The sequence below is a fragment of the Phyllopteryx taeniolatus genome, chromosome 14, assembly GCF_024500385.1.
Source record: "Phyllopteryx taeniolatus isolate TA_2022b chromosome 14, UOR_Ptae_1.2, whole genome shotgun sequence".
In the NCBI taxonomy this organism is placed as follows: domain Eukaryota; kingdom Metazoa; phylum Chordata; class Actinopteri; order Syngnathiformes; family Syngnathidae; genus Phyllopteryx; species Phyllopteryx taeniolatus.
In genome coordinates this window covers 2,871,872-2,892,114 of record NC_084515.1, presented here as the reverse complement: position 1 = coordinate 2,892,114, position 20,243 = coordinate 2,871,872, and the positions used below count along the sequence as shown (strand labels likewise).

The following is a 20,243-nucleotide window of genomic DNA, read 5'->3' as shown; positions in this document are numbered from 1 at the left end:
AACAGTGAAGCGTGGTGGTGGCAGTATCATTCTGTGGGGGTGTTTTTCCAGCTGCAGGAACAGGACGAATGGTTGCAATCAAAGGAAAGATGAATGCAGCCAAGTCCAGGAATATCCTGGACGAAACTTTTTGTATTGTTTTTGTGTTTTTGGAGATATTACACGACTCATTTACACAAGGGGAAACTTGCTAACCCTCAAGGAGGCGCCGTCATGCTTCCGGGTTTTCATCTTCACCAAGCAGACCACATCACGGTGTTAACAGGGAAAACAAAAGGCGGCGGGATATGCTTCTATATCAACGAAAAATGGTGTACGGGCTTCAGGGAGCTCAGCACACACTGCAGCCCGCATTTGGAGTCGCTGTTTTTGAACTGTAAGCCATTCTACTCGCCACGTGAATTTGCATCATTCATTCTGGCTGGCATGTACATTCCAACCAAAAAGCTAACACGAACGCCGCACTGCTAACGCTCGCCGAACAAGTAAATGAAATTGAAAAAAACCCGGACTCACCCCTCATTATTCTGGGGGACTTTAACAAAGCTAAACTCAACCACGAACTCCCTAAATACAAGCAGCACATCGACTGTCCTACCAGGGAAAATAACATTTTGGACCACTGCTATACTACGCTATAAAAAGCATACCGTGCCAAACCTCGTGCAGCACTGGGCTCGTCTGATCACTGCTTAATTCACTTAATACCGACATACAGGCAAGAACTTAAATGCGTGAAGCCTACAGTGAAAAGTGGACCAATGAAGCAAAGATGGAACTTCAAAGCTGTTTAGACTGCACAGACTGGAGTGTCTTTGAAAATTCAGCTGGCAGCCTGGATGAATATACAGACACTGTCACATCCTATATCAGTTTCTGTGAAGAGGTGTGTGTACCAACAAAGTCATTTCGCACATTCAACAAAAACACACCGTGGATCACTGCCAAACTTAAGCAGCTTCATGTCCACCAATGTTCACCATCCAACCTGACAGAATTGGAGAGGTTCTGCAAGGAGGAATGGCAGAGGATCCCCAAATCCAGGTGTGAAAAACTTGTTGCATCATTCCCAAAAAGAATCACGGCTGTATTAGCTCAAAAGGGTGCTTCTACTAAATACTGAGCAAAGGGTCTGAATACTAATGGCTGTGTGATATTTAAGTTTTTCTTTTTTAATAAATCTGCAAGAATTTCAACAATTCTGTTTTATTTCTGGCAATATGGGGTGCTACGTCTACATTAATGAGGAACATTTTTTACTTAAATATTAGAAAATGGCTGCAACAGAGTGAAAAATTTAAGGTCTGAATACTTTCCATACCCACTGTAAAATGTATTAAAAAAATACTGCACAATATTATATAGAATATATAAAGGATTGTGTGCAGTGAATATCCATAGATGGCAGTCATGTAATGCAACTGTATTATAATAATTATTATTTTATTATATTCCTATATATCACTTTGCGTACCCACTGTATATGTAGTAAAAAAAACAAGATCTCCGTCGCATACGAGCTCCATTGGGAGCAGTCATATTTACGCCGTGCGCAAACTATGACGGCACCGCTCATTTACGTCGAGAAGAAGCATCCCTGTGAAACCCAATGAAATTCCATTTGGCTTCGGCCTGTTTATTCCAATTGAGGCGTTTATAGGGAGCATTTTCATTCGGTTTGGGCTTCTAAACTGATTATAAATTGGAATAGAAGGTTCCATATAAACCAGGCTAGTCTTGCACCTCTTTATTCTTTATTTCAGACCCAGGAGGATCCATATCACAGAGTAAAGAAAAACAATAGGGAAACAAAATTATAACTGACGCAAACTCTGGACAACACCCGTTATTCAAGGAATTTAATTGCAATAAAGTAATTTTATCACAGTAAGTTAGCACCCATTATTGTCATGTTGCAATGTTGATTTGACCTAAACTTATGTCAGTGGCCAATCTTTGAATGTCCCCTAGAGGTCATTGATGTTTTAAAGTCTGTTTTAAAGATGTTTTTAAGTCTAAAATGCGAGAGAATAATTTTGAAGATACGTACTCAGTATACAGTACACAAGTATATATAGTAAATGGTCATGGTCAACAAGTCATGTAAATGGACACAGTGCTCCATTTTGTGATTCGATCGGTTATCGGTTTTTTAAACTTGCTGATCGGGGATTGGGTCCCAAAAATCCTGATGGTGAAAAGCCTAATAACTATGACAACAACAATACTGATGTAAAAGCAAAAAAAAGGGTATGCCGTATTTTTCATGATTTCAGAGGCATTAAAAAACAATATTTATCGTGATAGTTTTAAAAATATATATCGTCTTAAAAAAATTGTGACCGGCCTACTTGTAAATTTTGCATTTCAGTTCCTTGACAGCTAACAGCAAATTGAGCAAAAACATGCATTCAAAAGTTTACAGGTCAAATTGAAGGGGGAGTTTGTAATTTTGGGGAGAGAGAAAAAAATAAAAATAATAAAAATCACATTTTGTCATATTTAGGGTTGTCAATTAATCTGTACATATTTTTTTCGATTAATTGATTAATCCGATTTTTTTCCCCATTTCTATCCCTTTATTCAAAAACAGGACATTACTTTAAACAGAGTGCAGCAAAAAATGTATTAGGATTCAGGTACTGGTTTTGTCAATAACGTCATAAAATGGGGGGGGGGGGGGGGGGGGGGGGAGTGATCATCATTTTCCAAAGTAAAAGCAGATGATTCCAAATGTGTTTTGGTCAAACAAAGATGAGGCTGCTTTCATGGGTGGATTATAATAATAAGAGTATTTACTGTTGAGAGGCTGAAATTCCGAAGATTTGGACAATTTTAGGGTAAGCGTGGTCTCTAAAAGGTTAATCAATAATGAAAATAGTTGTCCATCAATTTGATAATGTATTGTCGGTTGATTAATTGTCGCATCTGAAGTCATATCTGTGAAAACTGTCATTATCTATGACTTGACAGCAGTACATACCGGTAAATATGAGCTGGGGGGAATATTCATCAGTCTCTGGCCCAATCTTGTCCCAATGAGTGTGCCCGTGAACGTGTGATAAATGATTGACACCTCGTAAGTCTCGCCTTCTGTCTCAAATGGGTTGTTTTTCCTCGGGCAGCGTTTTTCTTTTGTTAATCAAATTAGAGGCACAGGAGGGGCTACATGGATATATAGGATATATTTATCACATACTACTGTCAAATCAATGATTGTTTTAACAATTATGGCAAAAAAACAAAACAAAAAAACTCTCCCTGTAAGGTCACTGGTAAAGGTTTAGTGCATTTTAGGTTAAACCTGAAATTTCTCCCCAAAGCCCAATCTTTAACTTTTTTTTGTAAATACTCTGTCTCTTGCATAGACAAACAAATCTCTGTTCAAGGCATTTCATGGAACCTGTGAGGTAGCGTGAGCTGTGACTGCAGATAGAAAGAACTCAGGCCAAAGCAGAACAAAAAGCCACAACGCATGCATCAGTGTTCTGCTCTCAAAAAGACTTAACATACAGATCAGCTCTCCCATTGAAAAAAAAAAAAAAAAAACGCAGCCAACCCAGTGAGCGATGAGGCTAACACGCCCGTGGACTAAGACTAGACGCTTACTTTAAACATGACAGATGATTAAAAATTAGTGAGGGTGACAGAGAGCATCGCTTTCCACAGGGTTAAGTCTCTTACCGTAGCCAGGGTATTCAGCAGGGCTGGTTCCCGCATAGAAGCCTGCAGTACCGCTAGTCACGGGATACTGCTGAGTAGGTGGCATGTATGGGGCCCGGTACTGCACAAGCAGAGAAATAGCAGGGAGACAATTACATTTCTGAGGGCTTCGAGTACATTAAGGAGAAAACTGTTCAGTTCAGTTCAGCACCCATTGTATTTCCCTGTTTCCATTGTATTATAAAGCAAACCACAACATCCAACTTTTTAGCAACATTTTTCTTGGGGTAACAGTTGTAGTACAGTTAGCCACAAAATTGTCACATCCATGTTACAATTAAATGCAAGAAAACAAAGGGGCACTTGAGGGCAACCTTGACATTACCTCACTGGCCACCCTCAGCAATTATTGTCTTTATTTAATATTCTATACACTTGTGTGGTATCATTTTAGAGTAGACATTTTATATCGTCTTTGTTCCCTTTACTGGATTTATAGCGGGTATTTATTTTTTTTGTGTTCGTGTGTTGCTTGGGCAGAAGTGGGTGTGAATAAGTCAGCTGTCTGTTATTTCGATGAAGGGTGGAGGTAGAAGTATTACACTCTGTACTTAGGTAAAAGTATAGATAATTGTTAAAGAAAAAAGACTAGTGAAAGTACAAGAAATTATTGTAAATTGACTGGTGAAAGTACAAGAAAGTTATTGTAAAAAGTGCAAACTGACATGCATGAAAGTAAAAAGGTAATGGATTAGTGTTACTTGTACTGTAACTGTACATAATGCCTGCTTTAAAAACTCTGCACGCACATTTGTTGTGAACTGGCGCCATATAAATAAAATTGACGATACATGAAAATTGAAAAAAGTAACAAGCCTATTTTGACAAAGTAAGCAGTAAAAAGTACAAATATCCGTTTTCAAATGTAGGAAGTAAAAGTAAAAAGCCATCAAAAAAACAAATACTCAAGTACAGATACCTGAAAAAAAAATACTTAAGTACCATTCAAACTATACCGTGATGAACTGAACCAATCACCCGTGTATGGCGAAAACATGGCTTGTGTTAACCAACCTGTCCAGGGGGAATGAAGTAACCCTGAGGGGAGCTGGCGAACGACAGCTGCTGCTGGGGAATCATCATCATCTGGGAGCTCGGCGGGTAGACGTGGGTGGGTCCTACTGGTCGGGGGCCGCCGCTTGTTTGGACCCTCGGCGCAGTGGTGGCCATTGCTGGACGGTTCGAATAGTAACCCTGAAGATATTGTGTAAAAAAACAATTTTAAAAATAAAAATAGATATATATTTTAAAATAACGACAAAAAAATAAATACAAAGAATTATGATTAACTAAACAATACGCCTTGGATTTATGAATTACCCGTTTTGACACGTGTGTATGCGTTCAGTTACACACAAACGCCTAACCCGAGGTGGATGGTATACATTCACAACAAATGTTATTGTACAACCCCAATTCCAATGAAGTTGGGACGTTGTGTTAAACATAAATAAAAACAGAATACAATGATTTGCAAATCATGTTCAACCTATATTTAATTGAATACACTACAAATATATTTAAACTTATATACTTTATTGTTTCTAGCAAATAATCATTAACTTAGAATTTTATGACTGCAACATGTTCCAAAAAAGCTGGGACAGGTGGCAAAAAAGACTGAGAAAGTTGAGGAATGCTCATCAAACACCTGTTTGGAACATCCCACAGGTGAACAGGCTAATTGGGAACAGGTGGGTGCAATGATTGGGTATACAAAGAGCTTCCCTGAATTGCTCAGTCATTCACAAGCAAAGATGGGGCGAGGTTCACCTCTTTGTGAGACTGAGACTTCAAGTGCGTGAGAAAATAGTCGGACAGTTTAAGGACACTCGCCCCATCTTTGCTTGTGAATGAGACTTCAAGTGCGTGAGAAAATAGGCGGACAGTTTAAGGACAATGTTCTTCAACGTACAATTGCAAGGAATTTGGGGATTTCATCATCTACGGTCCATAATATCATCAAAAGGTTCAGAGAATCTGGAGAAGTCACTGCATGTAAGCGGCAAGGCCGAAAACTCACATTGAATGCCCGTGACCTTCGATGCCTCAGGCGGCACTGCATCAAAAACACAATGTGTGTGATATCACCACATGGGCTCAGGAACACTTCAGAAAACCAATGTCAGTAAATACAGTTCGTCGCTACAGCCGTAAGTGCAACTTGAAACTCTACTACGCAAAGCAAAAGCCATTTATCAACAACACCCAGGCTTCTCTGGGCCCGAGCTCATCTAAGATGGACTGATGCAAAGTCGAAAAGTGTTCTGTGGTCTGATGAGTCCACATTTCAAATTGTTTTTGGAAATTGTGGACATCGCGTCCTCCGGGCCAAAGACGAAAAGAACCTTCCGGACTGTTATGGACAGAGATGGTATGGGGCTGTGTTAGTGACAATGGCATGGGTAACTTACACATCTTTGAAGGCACCATTAATGCTGAAAGGTATATACAGGTTTTGGAGAAACATATGCTGCCATCCAAGCAATGTCTTTTTCATGGACGCCCCTGCTTATTTCAGCAAGACAATGCCAAACCACATTCTGCACGCGTTACAACAGCGTGGCTTTGTAGTAAAAGAGTGCGGGTACTAGAGTGGCCTGCCTGCAGCCCAGACCTGTCTCCCATTGAAAATGTGTGGCGTATTATGAAGCGTAAAACACGACAACAGAGACCCCGGACTGTTGAACAGCTGAAGCTGTACGTCAACCAAGAATGGGAAGAATTCCACTTACAAAGCTTCAACAATTAGTATCCTCAGTTCCCAAACGGTTATTGAATGTTGTCAAAAGAAAAGGTGACGTAACACAGTGGTAAACATGACCCTGTCCCAGCTTTTTTGGAACATGTTGCAGCCATAAAATTCTAAGTTGATGATTATTTGCTAAAAACAATAAAGTTTATCAGTTTGAACATGCAATATCTTGTCTTTGGAGTGTATTCAATTAAATATAGGTTGAACATGATTTGCAAATCTTTGTATTCTATTTTTATTCATGTTTAACAACGTCCAAACTTCATTGGAATTGGGGTTGTTACATTTAGAGTGTACAGTGCTCCCCTGGTACATCGCGGTTCATCGTGCACACCCCCTGCAAGGGCGCAAATTTTTAAGCTTTCATTAATGGGGTTTTACAGTATACAGCCAAGTCCGAAAGCAGAATTGCTCCTTCAGCGTAGTACCGTGTTGTGCCACAACATGCCAAGCAGTACTGAGATCTATTGGAAGAAATGCAGCATAACGAAGAGTAAAGGCTTCTTTATACTCGCGCGGACAGCGACCGCGCTGACGTCACTGCGGCTGTCCCACGCGTAGTTTGCCTTTATACTCGAGCACAACCCACGCACGCAGTTTTGAAAATGTATTTCAGTTCACCTCTAAGTCGGGGGTGTCGCTACGGCTGGTATTGGCTAGGACACTACAGGGTGGAGTTTCCTCTGCATTTTTTGGGCCATTTCCGGTAGCCGTTTTTACTTTCCTTTCCGTAACAAGGAACAAAGCAACAAAATGGCGACCGTGGAACAGTGTCTGCTAGAAAAACATTTACCTCGATGACCAGATTATACGTTTAATTATGCTGCAAAATCGATCAAGAAGGCGGCGGCGTAGATGCTATGTAGAACCAAGGGGAACGGCGAGTACGTCATCACAGCATGTGACTAAAACGGACCAATAACGAGAGATCATCTTCGCGGCGCTCTACGCACAGCAACAATTTTTGCTGTGCGCGCGTCAAACTACCCTGAGGGGCCGCACGGGCCAATTCGTCAGTCACGTGAGACAATGCGGGCGTGTCGGCCACGCGAGCGAGGGATTATAAAGAGGCCTTAAAATGCCGCCGGAGTATTGTATGCCATGTTTTGCTGCTCTGTGTGTATAAAAGTAGTAGCAATGTGACAAGTGGCCGACATCTCTGGAATTAAAAAAATACTAAAATTAAAAATAAAAACACGAAATTGAAATGCCTTTAAATGCTCACAAAAAATACATTTATGTGTGTATATATATAATAAAAAAAACACTGCCACACACTGCCGCTCTTCTTACCATTAATGTCCCATTTGCGTTATTTAAGTTGAAATTTCAGGCCAAGTGATGCCGTTTGAAACGTCACCATAATTTTAATGTGTTGAATTGGAGAACCCCTCAGAATTTCTGCATGTATGAGCTTTTTGGTGGATACTGAAACTTGTCAGCCAATCAGAGACGGGGATCCTCAAGTAGCAAATGCAACGACAGGGTCGTGGACATATGTTCTGACATAATAAAGTTATACTGCTTTACTGTAATTTTAAGGTGGTTTTTGACCTGATTTTCTATTGGCGATATCACAAAAACATTATCTCCCAAAAAGGATTTGAACCCATTGTCCAATTTTCTCAATTCTTGCTTTGTACTTGAGTTAAGTGTCCGTTCCAATTAGGATTAGCATTTTGACAGACTGTCATTTTTGGTAAATCTTGTCACGTTGCAGAGAGTAGCAGTTGTTTGAAGGTTTATCATCACTGTAACATCTATGCCAAAATTCGTTTGCCCGTCTATGGCATTTTGCATTGTACGTTAGCAATACTTAAAGGATTCAGTTTGGTGGAACATTTTAGTGTTTTAATTTACAAAATTGAACTCGCTTTTGTTTTATATGTCAGTTTTAGAGTAAACAACAGGGTTATGAATAAACAACTTGAAGCAAGCATGCGTTGTAGGACTGGGAAAATGAATAAAAATCGAACAACTCGGCTAAGTTGACTTGAAAAACAGGTCGCGTTGGGCCAATGACAAACTTTGCCAAAAACAACAACGGAGCATCTTAAGTGATTTTTGAGACATGTTAGATGTGTAATGTACATATAAGTATGAGTGAGCTGAATGGCAGTTTGTATTTTTTTACCTAAAATGCTAATCGCTAGCGCGCTAATGCTAATCGCAATGGCTAACCGTTTAGCATTTAGCTGTATCAAATTCTGTACACCAAATTTATACCATACACTCAGTACCAACATATGCAGTTTTTAAGGATTCAAGTCCATCCCTCAAAAATGAGATCATCATCAATTATTATTCGATCAATAATTAATAGGAGAATCGATTATAAAAAAAAAATCAATAGAGACGGTCCAAATGCTTTGCCTTATTTGGAGAACTGTATTAACTGTATTCAAAAGTGTGTTTTAATACTTTTAAATATGTTTACAGGGCATCTGAGGGGTTAAACTATTTAAAAATGTTTTTTTTATATGGTCTCTGTAAATGCCGATTTTCTCCTACTGGAGGTGGGTCATGAATGTATCCCCCAGTGATCAACGGGGGTTCACTGTACTGTGGTTTCAGCACTGGCTGCAGGGAGAGAAAAGCCATTACCTGTAGCGCTCTGTATCCACCCTTCAGCCGCACAACACACAAGCAGAAAGCAAGAAAGGGAGTGAGATTACTGTGAAAATGGAGACAGTGTGAACGACCGAGACTGCGAGATGTTGACAAAGAGGACGGGGGGTCTGGCAGAGTTGTGTACCTCCCCGCCAAGTACAGTTAAGCCTGGCAATGCCGTCCATACATGCAAGTTCTTACAGATCAAAAGTCGAATGAGATCCTGGCAAGTCGAGCAGGATCCACTTTCAAGTTAGTAAGCGCATGCAGGCGGGGGGGATATGGCTAACAAAACTACAGTGTGTTCATGACTCCAGCAAAACTTTCACTCATGCTGATGAGAGTGATTACATTAAAGACAAAATTCTCATACAGACACCAATTAAGACACTTTCTGATGGTATTGTGAAAGGTATGAGAAGATTATCAGCTCAAATTTCATTTAACTTGTGGAAATGTACAAATCAGCTTTGTCCAAGATCACATTTATCATTACTCTCAATTAATAACTGAGAATTATCAGTTTAAACTAATTTTACATACCATAACACACATTTTTAATTTACACTATTAACATAAAGTTGGAATAATGTTAAGAGTTCCAAGGGCAATGGCAAAAAAGGGCCAGATGATTGCGATGAAAAAATTCCAACACCACAGAAATGCGAATTTGAAGGGCGAGATGACAAGTACACTGTAAACACTAAAATCTTACCAAGATAAATTAGTTCAAATCAAGACAAAATATGCTCATTCTTCCTCTGCCAGGATACTTGTTCTTATCAGGCAGTTTTAGAGTAAGAGCATTTTCACTTGCTTAAATAATTTATACGGCACGGTGGCGACTGGTTAGAGCGTCAGCCTCACAGTTCTGAGGACCCAGGTTCAATCCCCGGCCCCGCCTGTGTGGAGTTTGCATGTTCTCCCCGTGCCTGCGTGGGTTTTCTCCGGGTACTCCGGTTTCCTCCCACATCCCAAAAACATGCATGAATTGGAGACTCTAAATTGCCCGTAGGCATGACTGTGAGTGCGAATGGTTGTTTGTTCCTATGTGCCCTGCGATTGGCTGGCAACCAGTTCAGGGTGTACCCCGCCTCCTGCCCGATGACAGCTGGGATAGGCTCCAGCACGCCCGCGACCCTAGTGAGGAGAAGCGGCTCAGAAAATGGATGGATGGATAAATAATTTATCAAATCTTAAGGTATTATAACTGGTTATTAAGCATGTTTTCCTACATAGAGAAAATAATTGTTAAATATATTGGCAAAAGTATTTGCTCACCTTCCTTGATTCAGATGGGGATTTAAGTAACATCCCATTCTTAATCCATAGGGTTTAATACGACATAGGTCCACCTTTTGGAATTACATCTCAAACTCTTATGGAAAGGCTTACCACAAGGTTTAGGACTGTGTTTATGGGAATTTGACCATTATTCTAAAAGCAGTGTGTCAAGTTACACACTGATGTTGGACGAGAAGGCCAGGCTCACTGTCCACTCGAAACTAACCCAAACATGTTCTATCACGATGTTAGGACTTTGCAAGCCTGTCAAGCACATCCACATCAAACTCTCTCATCCGTGTCTTCAAGAATCTTGATTTGGGCACAGTCACATTGGTACAGGAAGGTGCCATCTCCAAACTGTTCCCACTAAATTGGAAATATCGAAAATATTAGCCCCTGAGCTCCAGTGAATGGAACTCCGAATGCTTCAGCATACGAAGAGATTTTGGACAGTCATACACTTTCCTGTTCCAGCATGTCTGTGCACCAGTGTACAATGCAAGGTCTAAAAAGACATGGATGATCGCATTTGGTATGGATTAACTTGACTGGCCTCCACAGAGTCCTTCCGTCAACCAGATAGAACACGTTTGGGTCGATTTCGGGTGGACAGTGAGTCAGGCCTTCTCGTCCCAGATCAGTGTTGACCTCACAATGACTCTCCTGGAAGAATGGGCATAAATTTCCATAAACTCACTCCTAAACCTTGTTGAAAGCCTTCCCACAACAGTTGAAGCTGTTGTAGCTGCAAACGGTAAACCAACATCATACTAAACACCAAATGGATTTAGAATGGGATATTACAGTAAATCATATGTGAGTAAGGATGGAACTAAATCTGTATCTCACGGTTCAGTTTTATCACAGTGTTAACCTCGCAGGATGAAAATTATCGGGAGATTTACAGTATTGCAGGAAAGATCACAATACAGGTGAGGCGAAAGCAGGACAACCGAAAAACCTCTTTTTCTTCCTGGCTGAGTCTTTGATATGCTTTAATAGTTTCTGTGCGTTTTCCCACATCTTTTTGTCAAAAATACAAATCATATATTTCCATGCACTTCAACAGGGCTCGAAGTTTAACTTTTTAGGGCACTTACCCACAGTTCGGTTTTATCACAATGTTAATCTCACAGTACGATAATTATTGCGGTATTGTGGGAAAGCTCACGATATTGCAGGAAGGTTAACCGTACAGGTGGGGCGAAGAGGTGAAAAAGGAATACGGAAAAACCTCTCTCTTTCTTGCTTGCCAAGTCCTTCTCAATAGGCTTTCGTAGTTTGTGTGCCTTTCCCCACAGGTTTTTGTGAAAAAGACATCTTCACGTCATATATTACCGTGCCCTTCTATCACCGTTCATCCAATCTTTACATTTGTATACAGTACCTCCAAAACGCTATTATTGCTGCAGCAATAATCATGCTATGATCACAATTACAAAACTGTCCATTCAGAAATTGTCTGTTCACTAATTTAACAGAATTCTTTGTCAACATTAACATTAGACATTGCTGCTATTCTAACCAACATCAAAAATTACTGCCAACCAACAGTGATTTATTTGCTTGAGTCAAAAAATTCAAGTCAAGTCGGAAAGGCAGGAACATTCTTAAAGGCAACGCAGGTTTAGAAACAGCAAGTAACTAAACAAAATAGTCATGGTACTCCTATATAGTTTCTTTCCTCCGCTTAGTAATACTGTAAAATGATTTATTTTTCTGAGTAGCCTCTGTGATGTTTTTATTTGAAATGTAGACATATTTGAAGAGAGGGAAGTATGCAAGAATCATATTTGCAGTGATATGGAGTGGCCCTATTTCATTATTGCATTTTTGGGACTAATAAAATGTAATTGCAGAGGTATATGTTTTAACGGTAGTTAGAATCATTATTCCCTCTCCGTGTCACGTTCATTCAGCCATGACTTTCGACTCACTAGTACACCACTAAAGAGTGATACTGTTACAATATGCTTAAACAATTCGGCGGAGAAGAGGGGGCGGCAGCGACGACACATGGAGATCCGACTCGTGGGACTTATTGGTGGCAGCCGCCACAAGCCAGCAGAGGTGCATTAGCTGGGACAGAGGCCGCCATGAACAACAAGATCCCTCAATTTCTCCCAGTCGATTGTGAAGCGACGCTTTGAAACGCATAGTACACCATAGCAAGTTGTGACGCTAATAATTTTTGTGAGTAATGGAATCTATTGACAGAGGGATATGTTAGAACAGGATTCGGAATCGTTATTCCGTATTCTGTATGTTTTTTTCACACACGGCTTTCGAATTGAGATAAACACTCATTAGTAGACCACGTAAGAGTGATACTGTTACATTAGCTTAAATAAGCACAATGGCTATTTATTTTATATCGAGACAAAACCACGATGATAGAGGCACTTTTAAATTCACTGCCATTGACGACTGTTGAATTCTAATATCCATGTTAAGATGGAGAACTGGCAATGAGTTAATTTCGCAATATCACAATATCCACTATCTGTGAGTCAAGGCAGGTGAGCGAATAGTTTGGGCAATTTACTTTTCATACAAACACACTAGTTTTAAGACAGTGACACAGGGGTTTGAGCCTAGCTATGTTTACTTTTTTGAAGAAATCTTGACAAGGTAGATTTTTCTGTTCTACTGGCAGACAATTGCTTACATCCGTATACTCATTTAATTTTTCCCTCATTTTTTGAGCCCAGTTTTTGCACTGTATGTACTGATTGAATTACTCTACAATAGTCATGCCACTTTGTCCGAGGATTTCCACAGATCCTATCAAATGGAAATGAGGTGCTGGTCAGGCCACAATTTGTTCTGATGATGTGGGGGAGGTTGTTGTTTTTTTTGTAATGTTTATGATATTCTGAGAGTGAATGTTTCAACAGTTGATCCAGGAAATTGTCTTGACTTGTCCACAGAATGTAAATGAAACAATCTGTTGATTTAACACTTTCAGTACACAAGTCTACTACAGCCATTTAGAAACATGTGGTTGTGTTTGGAATTCTAGAAACAGGTGTTCTGCTACAATTTCATTAATGCCGCGCTCACCCTTTCCACAAAAAAAGCCACCAAAACCAAGTCCTTGTGATGTGGATGTTGATGTGATGAACACATGATTGGGTTTAAAAAAAAAAAAAAAGAAAAAAAGAAAAGTGAGTAGTCTCATGTTTGCTTCCGTCTTACGTTTATTTTTATTTTCAAATATCGAGAGCTCTGTAATTTTTAGTTTTATTTCATAATCTTACCATACACTCAATTTCATGGCACATCCACCATTCTACTATCACTGTATGTACTAGAAAAAGGTATAACAATTCCATTTTAGAGTGGATTTTTGCTTTCCCATTAAAAAAAATCCTAAAGGCATCTGTCCACACGTGATATGAAATTGATGCATCTCTTACATTGCGTTATAAAAATCTTATGACACCACTGATGTAAAATCCAAGGAGAATCTGATTACTTTACTATTGCTTTAACAGATTTCCCAAACTTTTTACAGAGTGAGAATTAAAAATTTTTAGCCTCCAAAGCCGCACAAATGTGAAAAATATATCTCGAAAAGGATGAACTCCATATGTGTTGTTTTTTTTCCTCTAAGATGCCACCAAAGAAGCTAAAGCTACTGAGACTGACTTCTCTTTGCACTTGAGCGACAAAAAGGAACGCTACGCAAGACGAGTCTGTTGCCACTTTTAGCCCAAAATTGTTTTGAAATGGCATGATATTAAAGCTCAACTGTGATGGCTGCCCTGCACATACAGTATCAAACATGCCAAACATAGGTTAGAATTAAAGGAACCGACATGAGACTTGATTGGCAGGCTCACAACAGGTTATAGCGCCAATGAGTTTTCCCGTGTCTCCTGTACCGTTTAATAGAGGAGCAAACGAGGTCTAATATTTCCACTAAACCGTTCTCGGCTACGTTGCGAGCAACATGCGCCGCGCTAAGGAGACACAGGAGAGGTAGGATGCAACTGTGCGGGTGGTGTTAGTACCTGTTGGTGTAACGTACGGGGCCCTGCGGCAAACTGGGAGAACAGCAGAACAGAGGAAAGAAGTCAAGATCACAGGCAGAGAAATAAGCAATGACACACGCACATAAAAACACAGTTTTTTAGTTTAGCTCAAAAAGCGTAGTAGAAGTGGGGTTGCAAAGAGTTGGAAAAATTCCAGTAAATTTCCAAAGGAAGATGGGGAATGTTGTTAATATTCCTAATTTGGAAACTTTCCATGAGAATTCATGGGAATTGAGGATAATTTAATAGAAACGTATCATATGAACATTTTGTTTTGTGATGAGCAGACGTGCATGCAAAACTTCCTTGCCCACATGTAAGGGCGTCAGTGTACCATAACTGCTCCATTTTTTCACTTCGCTCAAGCGTATCTGAAGTTTGCTCGTACCTCAAATATTGGCTTCCAACACAAAGCAAATGAAAACGGCCATTGAAATGCTGGGGTTGTTTAATCGGTATTGTAGTAAAATATATACTACCAGTCAAAAGTTTAGAACACTGTAATTTTTCCAGCTTTTTAAAATTAAGATTCATGCAGTTCAAGGTCTGTGTAATATGAAATTAAAGCACAGAATACACGTTACAAAATAAATCATGAAATCAATCTATGAACAAAAATATATTCTAAACTTTTCACTCATTAAAGTAGCCACTTTAGGAAGATATAACAGCTGAACACACTCCTTCCACCATGAACATCAAACATTCTTCATAAAAGTATGGCACTCGCAGGTTGCTTTGTTTTCACTCTTGTCCAATTTATCCCAAACAAGCTCGATGGGGTTCAGGTCTGGAGACTGCCTTTTTGTATAATTCTGAAATGTACATTATTTTACAGTTTTGGTACCCTTACCCGTTTTTTTTTTTTTTTTAAACTCTGGCAAATCACCTCTTATCTTAGTTTGTACCATTTCAAGTACGGCTGTGAGGAGAAAATAGTTGTTTTTTTTAATCCCCAACTCGACTACAAAAAAATTGGTTGACACAAAAATTTCTGACTCGAGGCAATAAAAAGTATTAAAAAAAAGATATTTGTGCCACCCTAAACCAATTTGAGCAGCCCGAAACCTTTTGGCCACTGTCCATGTTTGCCGCGCGGACATTTGTTGCAGACAGACGCACCGTTAGGCCAGTGGAAAAGCATTGCCAAAAATGACAGGAGTGTCTTTAAGTGATTTCTAAGACACTATTAGATGTATAATGTAAATATAACATGCATGAGTGAGCTGAATTGTAGGTCGGGGGGGTTTACCTAAAATGGTCATAGCTAGCGTGCTAAAGCTAATCACAAATGCCAACAGTTTAGCAAAGGTTGATTTTGTTGTCTCATATTCTGTACAGAGTTTCTACCATACACTCAGTACCAACCATATGCAGTTTCAGGATAGAAATCCAGAATAAAGTCCAGAATAAAATGCATATTAGTAGTGTAAATTTTTTTTTGTTTTTTTGTTTTTTTTTGGGTGGGGGGCGATTACTTGACGAAATATTATGGGATAATCGATTCTAAAAAGATTTGATAGTGACAGCCCTAATTACAAGCTATTCATTGGCCTTGAACTGCTTGACTTTCAATAAACAAAAAATAATAATAAATTGGGGTGTTCTCAATATTTTGACTGGTGCTGTATTTTCCCTAACTATATAAGTTCCCAATGGAGAGCCACCCTTTAATTTAGTAAATTCCGGGTTTATTCCTCATTAATTCCTGTTAATTCCAATGAAAATCTTCCAACTTTGAAAATTCCCAGAATTTTGCAACCCCGAGTAGAAGTAGAAGTTGCCATATTAGAGAAAACGCTTTTCTAAAACAGCACATGACGGACCATACCTGTCTTGGCTGAGGTGCGGAGTTCATCTGTGGGGGTGGAGGTGTGGCGAAAACAAGAGATGGGGGCTGTCCAGGTCCGTAGGCAGCCTTTATAAAAATAAATAAAATAAAATAAGGGGGGGTGGAATGTGAAACCTAGGACATGTCCAAATGACTGTGTTTCCCCAAAAAACACAGACTCTCGCAGGGATCGCTTACCTGCGTCAATCCAGGGGAGGGGGCGGGGTTTGGGACAGAGGTGGGTCCCGTTATAGGCTGCGGTGGTTTATTCATTTCACGTTCTTTTATGGTTCTGCATTAGAGTGGCGATGTGTTGCCAGCCTTTTGAGAGGGGATAAAAAAAACAAAAAAAACAACAATTAGTAACAATTTGTACCACTGGTGTTAAAATGAAAGCTTCATTAGTCATGTAGGGTGTGGTCTGCGGTTACACCCATGATAACGCTGCCGCAACCATCACCACCAGCACCTCCTCCCCCCAGTGTTTCTCAATTTCATTTACATGCCTTTAATGTGCCATAGAATGAGTACTTGAGTTCTAATCACCTTTGAAAATTATCCTGAGTCGTTGAGTTTTCAGCAACGGCCATCACGAGGTATTTCATTCACCATTGTTTCAAGACCCATAGCCAAGCACATACTACATGTAGTACAGTAGGTGTTAAGCAGTGAAAAGATGTATGTAATATCAAAGAGGAGAAAGTCCATAAAGTCTCTTTACAATTTAAAAAATTGCAAAAGGAATCATTGGTAATTATTACAAAATTAGTAGATATGTTAGGGTCTCATTTATTCCGCCTCTATATTGTCTCTACCGAGTTGCAAAAAGCATATCGAGCTGGTAATCCATTTCAATGGAGGCATATTTGTGTGGTAAAATGTAGTCATCCAAATATTTACTTGAGTAAGAAAGTACTCAATGAAAAAAAGAACAAGAGTAACTTGAGTAACTTCTGACTTTTTTTTTTAACAGAGCATGAACATCAAATAAAATAAAATAATAATAATAATAATGCATGGGAGTCGACAAACACCTGCCACCATTTCAATTTTTAGCTGCCCAAAAACCAACAACACATACATTGGGCTCTATAGAAATATTATCTGCTTTATTCACTTAAATGACTTCATGAAGAAGCTGTTTGCTGACTTAGTGATTGTGTATCCGTGTGCAACACCATAGGAATAGTGCTAATTTTGCCATATACACTGCCAAAACAAAAACATCTGCAACTTACCGCACTGAGTACACTGAAACAAATAGGATGAACATAGCTCATCGATTTACTTTTGCTATACATTTTTTATTATTGTAAAGAGACTCAGTGAACACACTGTAGTTGAAATTGTGTGACAACTTATGATAACTACGGAGAACATATGTGACTAACATAGCTTATCAATTGCTTTTGTGAATACATTTTTAATTGTAAATATATTTTGCGGGCACCATATAGTTTTGTGTTCAAGTGCACACAAATTAAACACGATTACAAACTTTAACAACCACTGAATACATAGAACCAAATCTGATAAAACTCTCTCACTTGCTTTTGTAAAAAAAAAAATTAAAAAAAATAAAAATAAAAAAATTGACTTTTTGAGACACCATGTCGTTGAAATTGTTATGTCACCAGTGGTCTGGTGGTGGTGGGGTGGGGGGGGATTGGGAGAAAATGGACACCTGAGGTCAAAGCTCATTTTCAGTGACACTGGCCTGTGCTGTAAAACAACACTCAATAAACTTCAAATACCCTTGTTGTGTTCTTCATGGCGGAAAAAAAATATCACGTAAACCAATTGGAAATCAATGTACTTCTTGAATCGTCTTGCCATCACCTGCTAACACGGCTACTGACGTTAGCATTAGCTAGCGCATGGCTCCTTTAAAGGAAACTCAGTTAATATTCATCCGGTTGCTCGATATGTAGATCAAACGGGGGGTCACGTGAAGCCCACGGGTACGTTTGAAGAAAAAAGGGTAGCTACTTCGAACAGTAGGCCAACATTCCCAGTAAAAATTGGGGGGGGGGGGGGGGGGGGATAGCAACCGGGCTAATGATACGTGTCCCACTGTCAAAGACACATTTTTGCTTAGGTTATGCTACGTGGCCGGTCCTAGTGTCCCGCATCATTTTCACTGAAGTGCTCCGCAAAAGCAGTCAATGTTGCTCTAATATTGCTTTTAATCACCAGCAAAATTAACCAGAAATCAAAGTAGTGTTCCAACCGTCAACATTGGCGAGGTTTGAGTGAAACTATGGAGGGTCAACGTTAGCATTCAGCGCAACTGTGCGTGTCTGTGTGAAGTGCATTTCACTACAGGCCCGGGCCGGCTCCATGAGCACACTGAATGCGGGGGGGATTTTATTTTATTTTACATAACATCTAAATCCTACAAGACGATTTCGAGCAAGAAACACAATCATTAGTCACTTCCCGTCAAAAGTGACGATAAATCGTCGCTCCTGCGTTGGAAAACAGCGAAAGTACATGGCGAGGAGCCTGAAGGGTGGCAACCAGCTGAAGATTACCCCGTGTCTGTAATGCGGCTAATGGTGGTCGTGATTAGCTCAAAGCTCCCCCACAATCGAGAGCGACTAGACAACTAAGTACAAACACAACACATTTGGGCATTTACAAATTGTATTATTATATTTTTTTACATTCGGCGACTAAACTCGTTAAAATCCAGGACGGGTTGACAGCCGGCATGGGGCCTTGTTCGACCGCGGCTCCATAGACAAAATGAAGCCCGAGCTCACTTTTGGGATTCTTACCGGGATAACGTGTGAAGGCGCGGCTGGATTGGAAACCGGGCGTCGGCCTCTCGTCGGGTCCTCTGCGGAATTTGCGATATTGTCGCACCCCGGTGCCCTTTTTTTAGTTTAGTCCGATGCCCTTCTTTGGCTATTTACTTAGCGAGCTAGCTATGGCTAACCGGCTCTGCTGTCACTTGATGAAATCCCGGGGCGTGCAACAGTGACAGTGCTGAAAAATCAAACAATTTAGTACTTTAGGAGTACTACAGGTGATTCCGATGGCCCCGAAAAAAGCCCCTGGACCGGAGGTCCATTATCAAGGCGCCGATGGTGACGGATTGCCGGTTAGGTATGTACACAACTGCCGTGTGAGTGAGTGGACTCAGAGCGACACCATAGTGCGCGATGTTGCGTGCCTGCCGAGGAAGCCGGTGCCGCCGTGCCTGCTTGCTTGCCTGCCTGCTGCGCGTGTGCGTGCGCCGCCTGGATCACTTCCGGGGTAAAAGCACGTAGGCCGGCGCCTCCGTCATGAGACAGGGACCGAGCCGCGGAGCCTGAAATCTTGTGACACGACCGCCGCATAGAATTAAATTAAAGGGGTTAGTTTGCAATTAAAAAAAAAAATAAAATAAAATCTACAAATCACTTTTTGTTGTATTTGTTAAAATTGTCCTACTTAGGGCAGCAGAAGTCAGACGCATGACACCCTTTCATTTTTCTTCATTATCATTTTTCCACTTTCTTATCCATCCATTTTCCATACCGCTTATCCTTAGTAGCGTCGCGGGCATGGTGGAGCCTATCCCAGCTGGGCTAGGTGAGAGTCCTGAACTGGTCGCCAGCCAGTCGCAGGGCACATACAGTATAGACAAACAACCATTCGCACCTACAGGCAATTTAGAGTCTTTAATTAACCTACCATGCATTTTTTGGGATGTGGGCGGTAACCGGAGTAAACCATGCAAACTCCACACGGGCGAGGCCGGATTTGAACCCGGCTCCTCAGAACTGTCAGGGGGGTGTGCTTACCAGTCGTCCACAGTGCCACACTTTCTTTTCCGTCATATTTATTTTTTCCCCCTTTTGGTAGCTTTTTATTAAGACCAGCCAATTTCAAGGTTATGGTAAAGGAGAAGAAGACATTATGGAGGAGCCTTCTGAGGTAAAGCTACTCAAGGAACAGATAAATCAGGCCAAACTACGGAGCCGGAGTGTTACAGAACATTTTACTGAATGTT

At 40.3% G+C, this 20,243-nt stretch overlaps 1 protein-coding gene across 13 annotated transcripts in view; it reads right to left on the bottom strand.

The window, feature by feature from the left end:
* Nucleotides 1-19,497, bottom strand: part of eif4g1a (eukaryotic translation initiation factor 4 gamma, 1a) — a 64,956-nt gene extending 45,459 nt beyond the window's left edge. For 4 of the 13 annotated variants that reach the window (XM_061798543.1, XM_061798551.1, XM_061798545.1 and 1 more), the window contains exons 1-7: nucleotides 19,024-19,496; nucleotides 16,442-16,564; nucleotides 16,244-16,330; nucleotides 14,392-14,424; nucleotides 9,083-9,103; nucleotides 4,738-4,917; nucleotides 3,685-3,784 (exon numbers count right to left, since the gene is read on the bottom strand). In XM_061798543.1, the coding sequence (XP_061654527.1) occupies nucleotides 3,685-3,784; nucleotides 4,738-4,917; nucleotides 9,083-9,103; nucleotides 14,392-14,424; nucleotides 16,244-16,330; nucleotides 16,442-16,516 (496 nt within the window). In that variant the 5' untranslated portion in view covers nucleotides 16,517-16,564; nucleotides 19,024-19,496. Of the gene's footprint in view, nucleotides 1-3,684; nucleotides 3,785-4,737; nucleotides 4,918-9,082; nucleotides 9,104-14,391; nucleotides 14,425-16,243; nucleotides 16,331-16,441; nucleotides 16,565-16,789; nucleotides 16,884-19,023 lie in introns of all 13 variants that reach the window. The other 9 variants (XM_061798539.1, XM_061798541.1, XM_061798548.1 and 6 more) reach the window with 6 other exon arrangements.
* Between the last annotated feature and the right edge of the window lie 746 nt (nucleotides 19,498-20,243).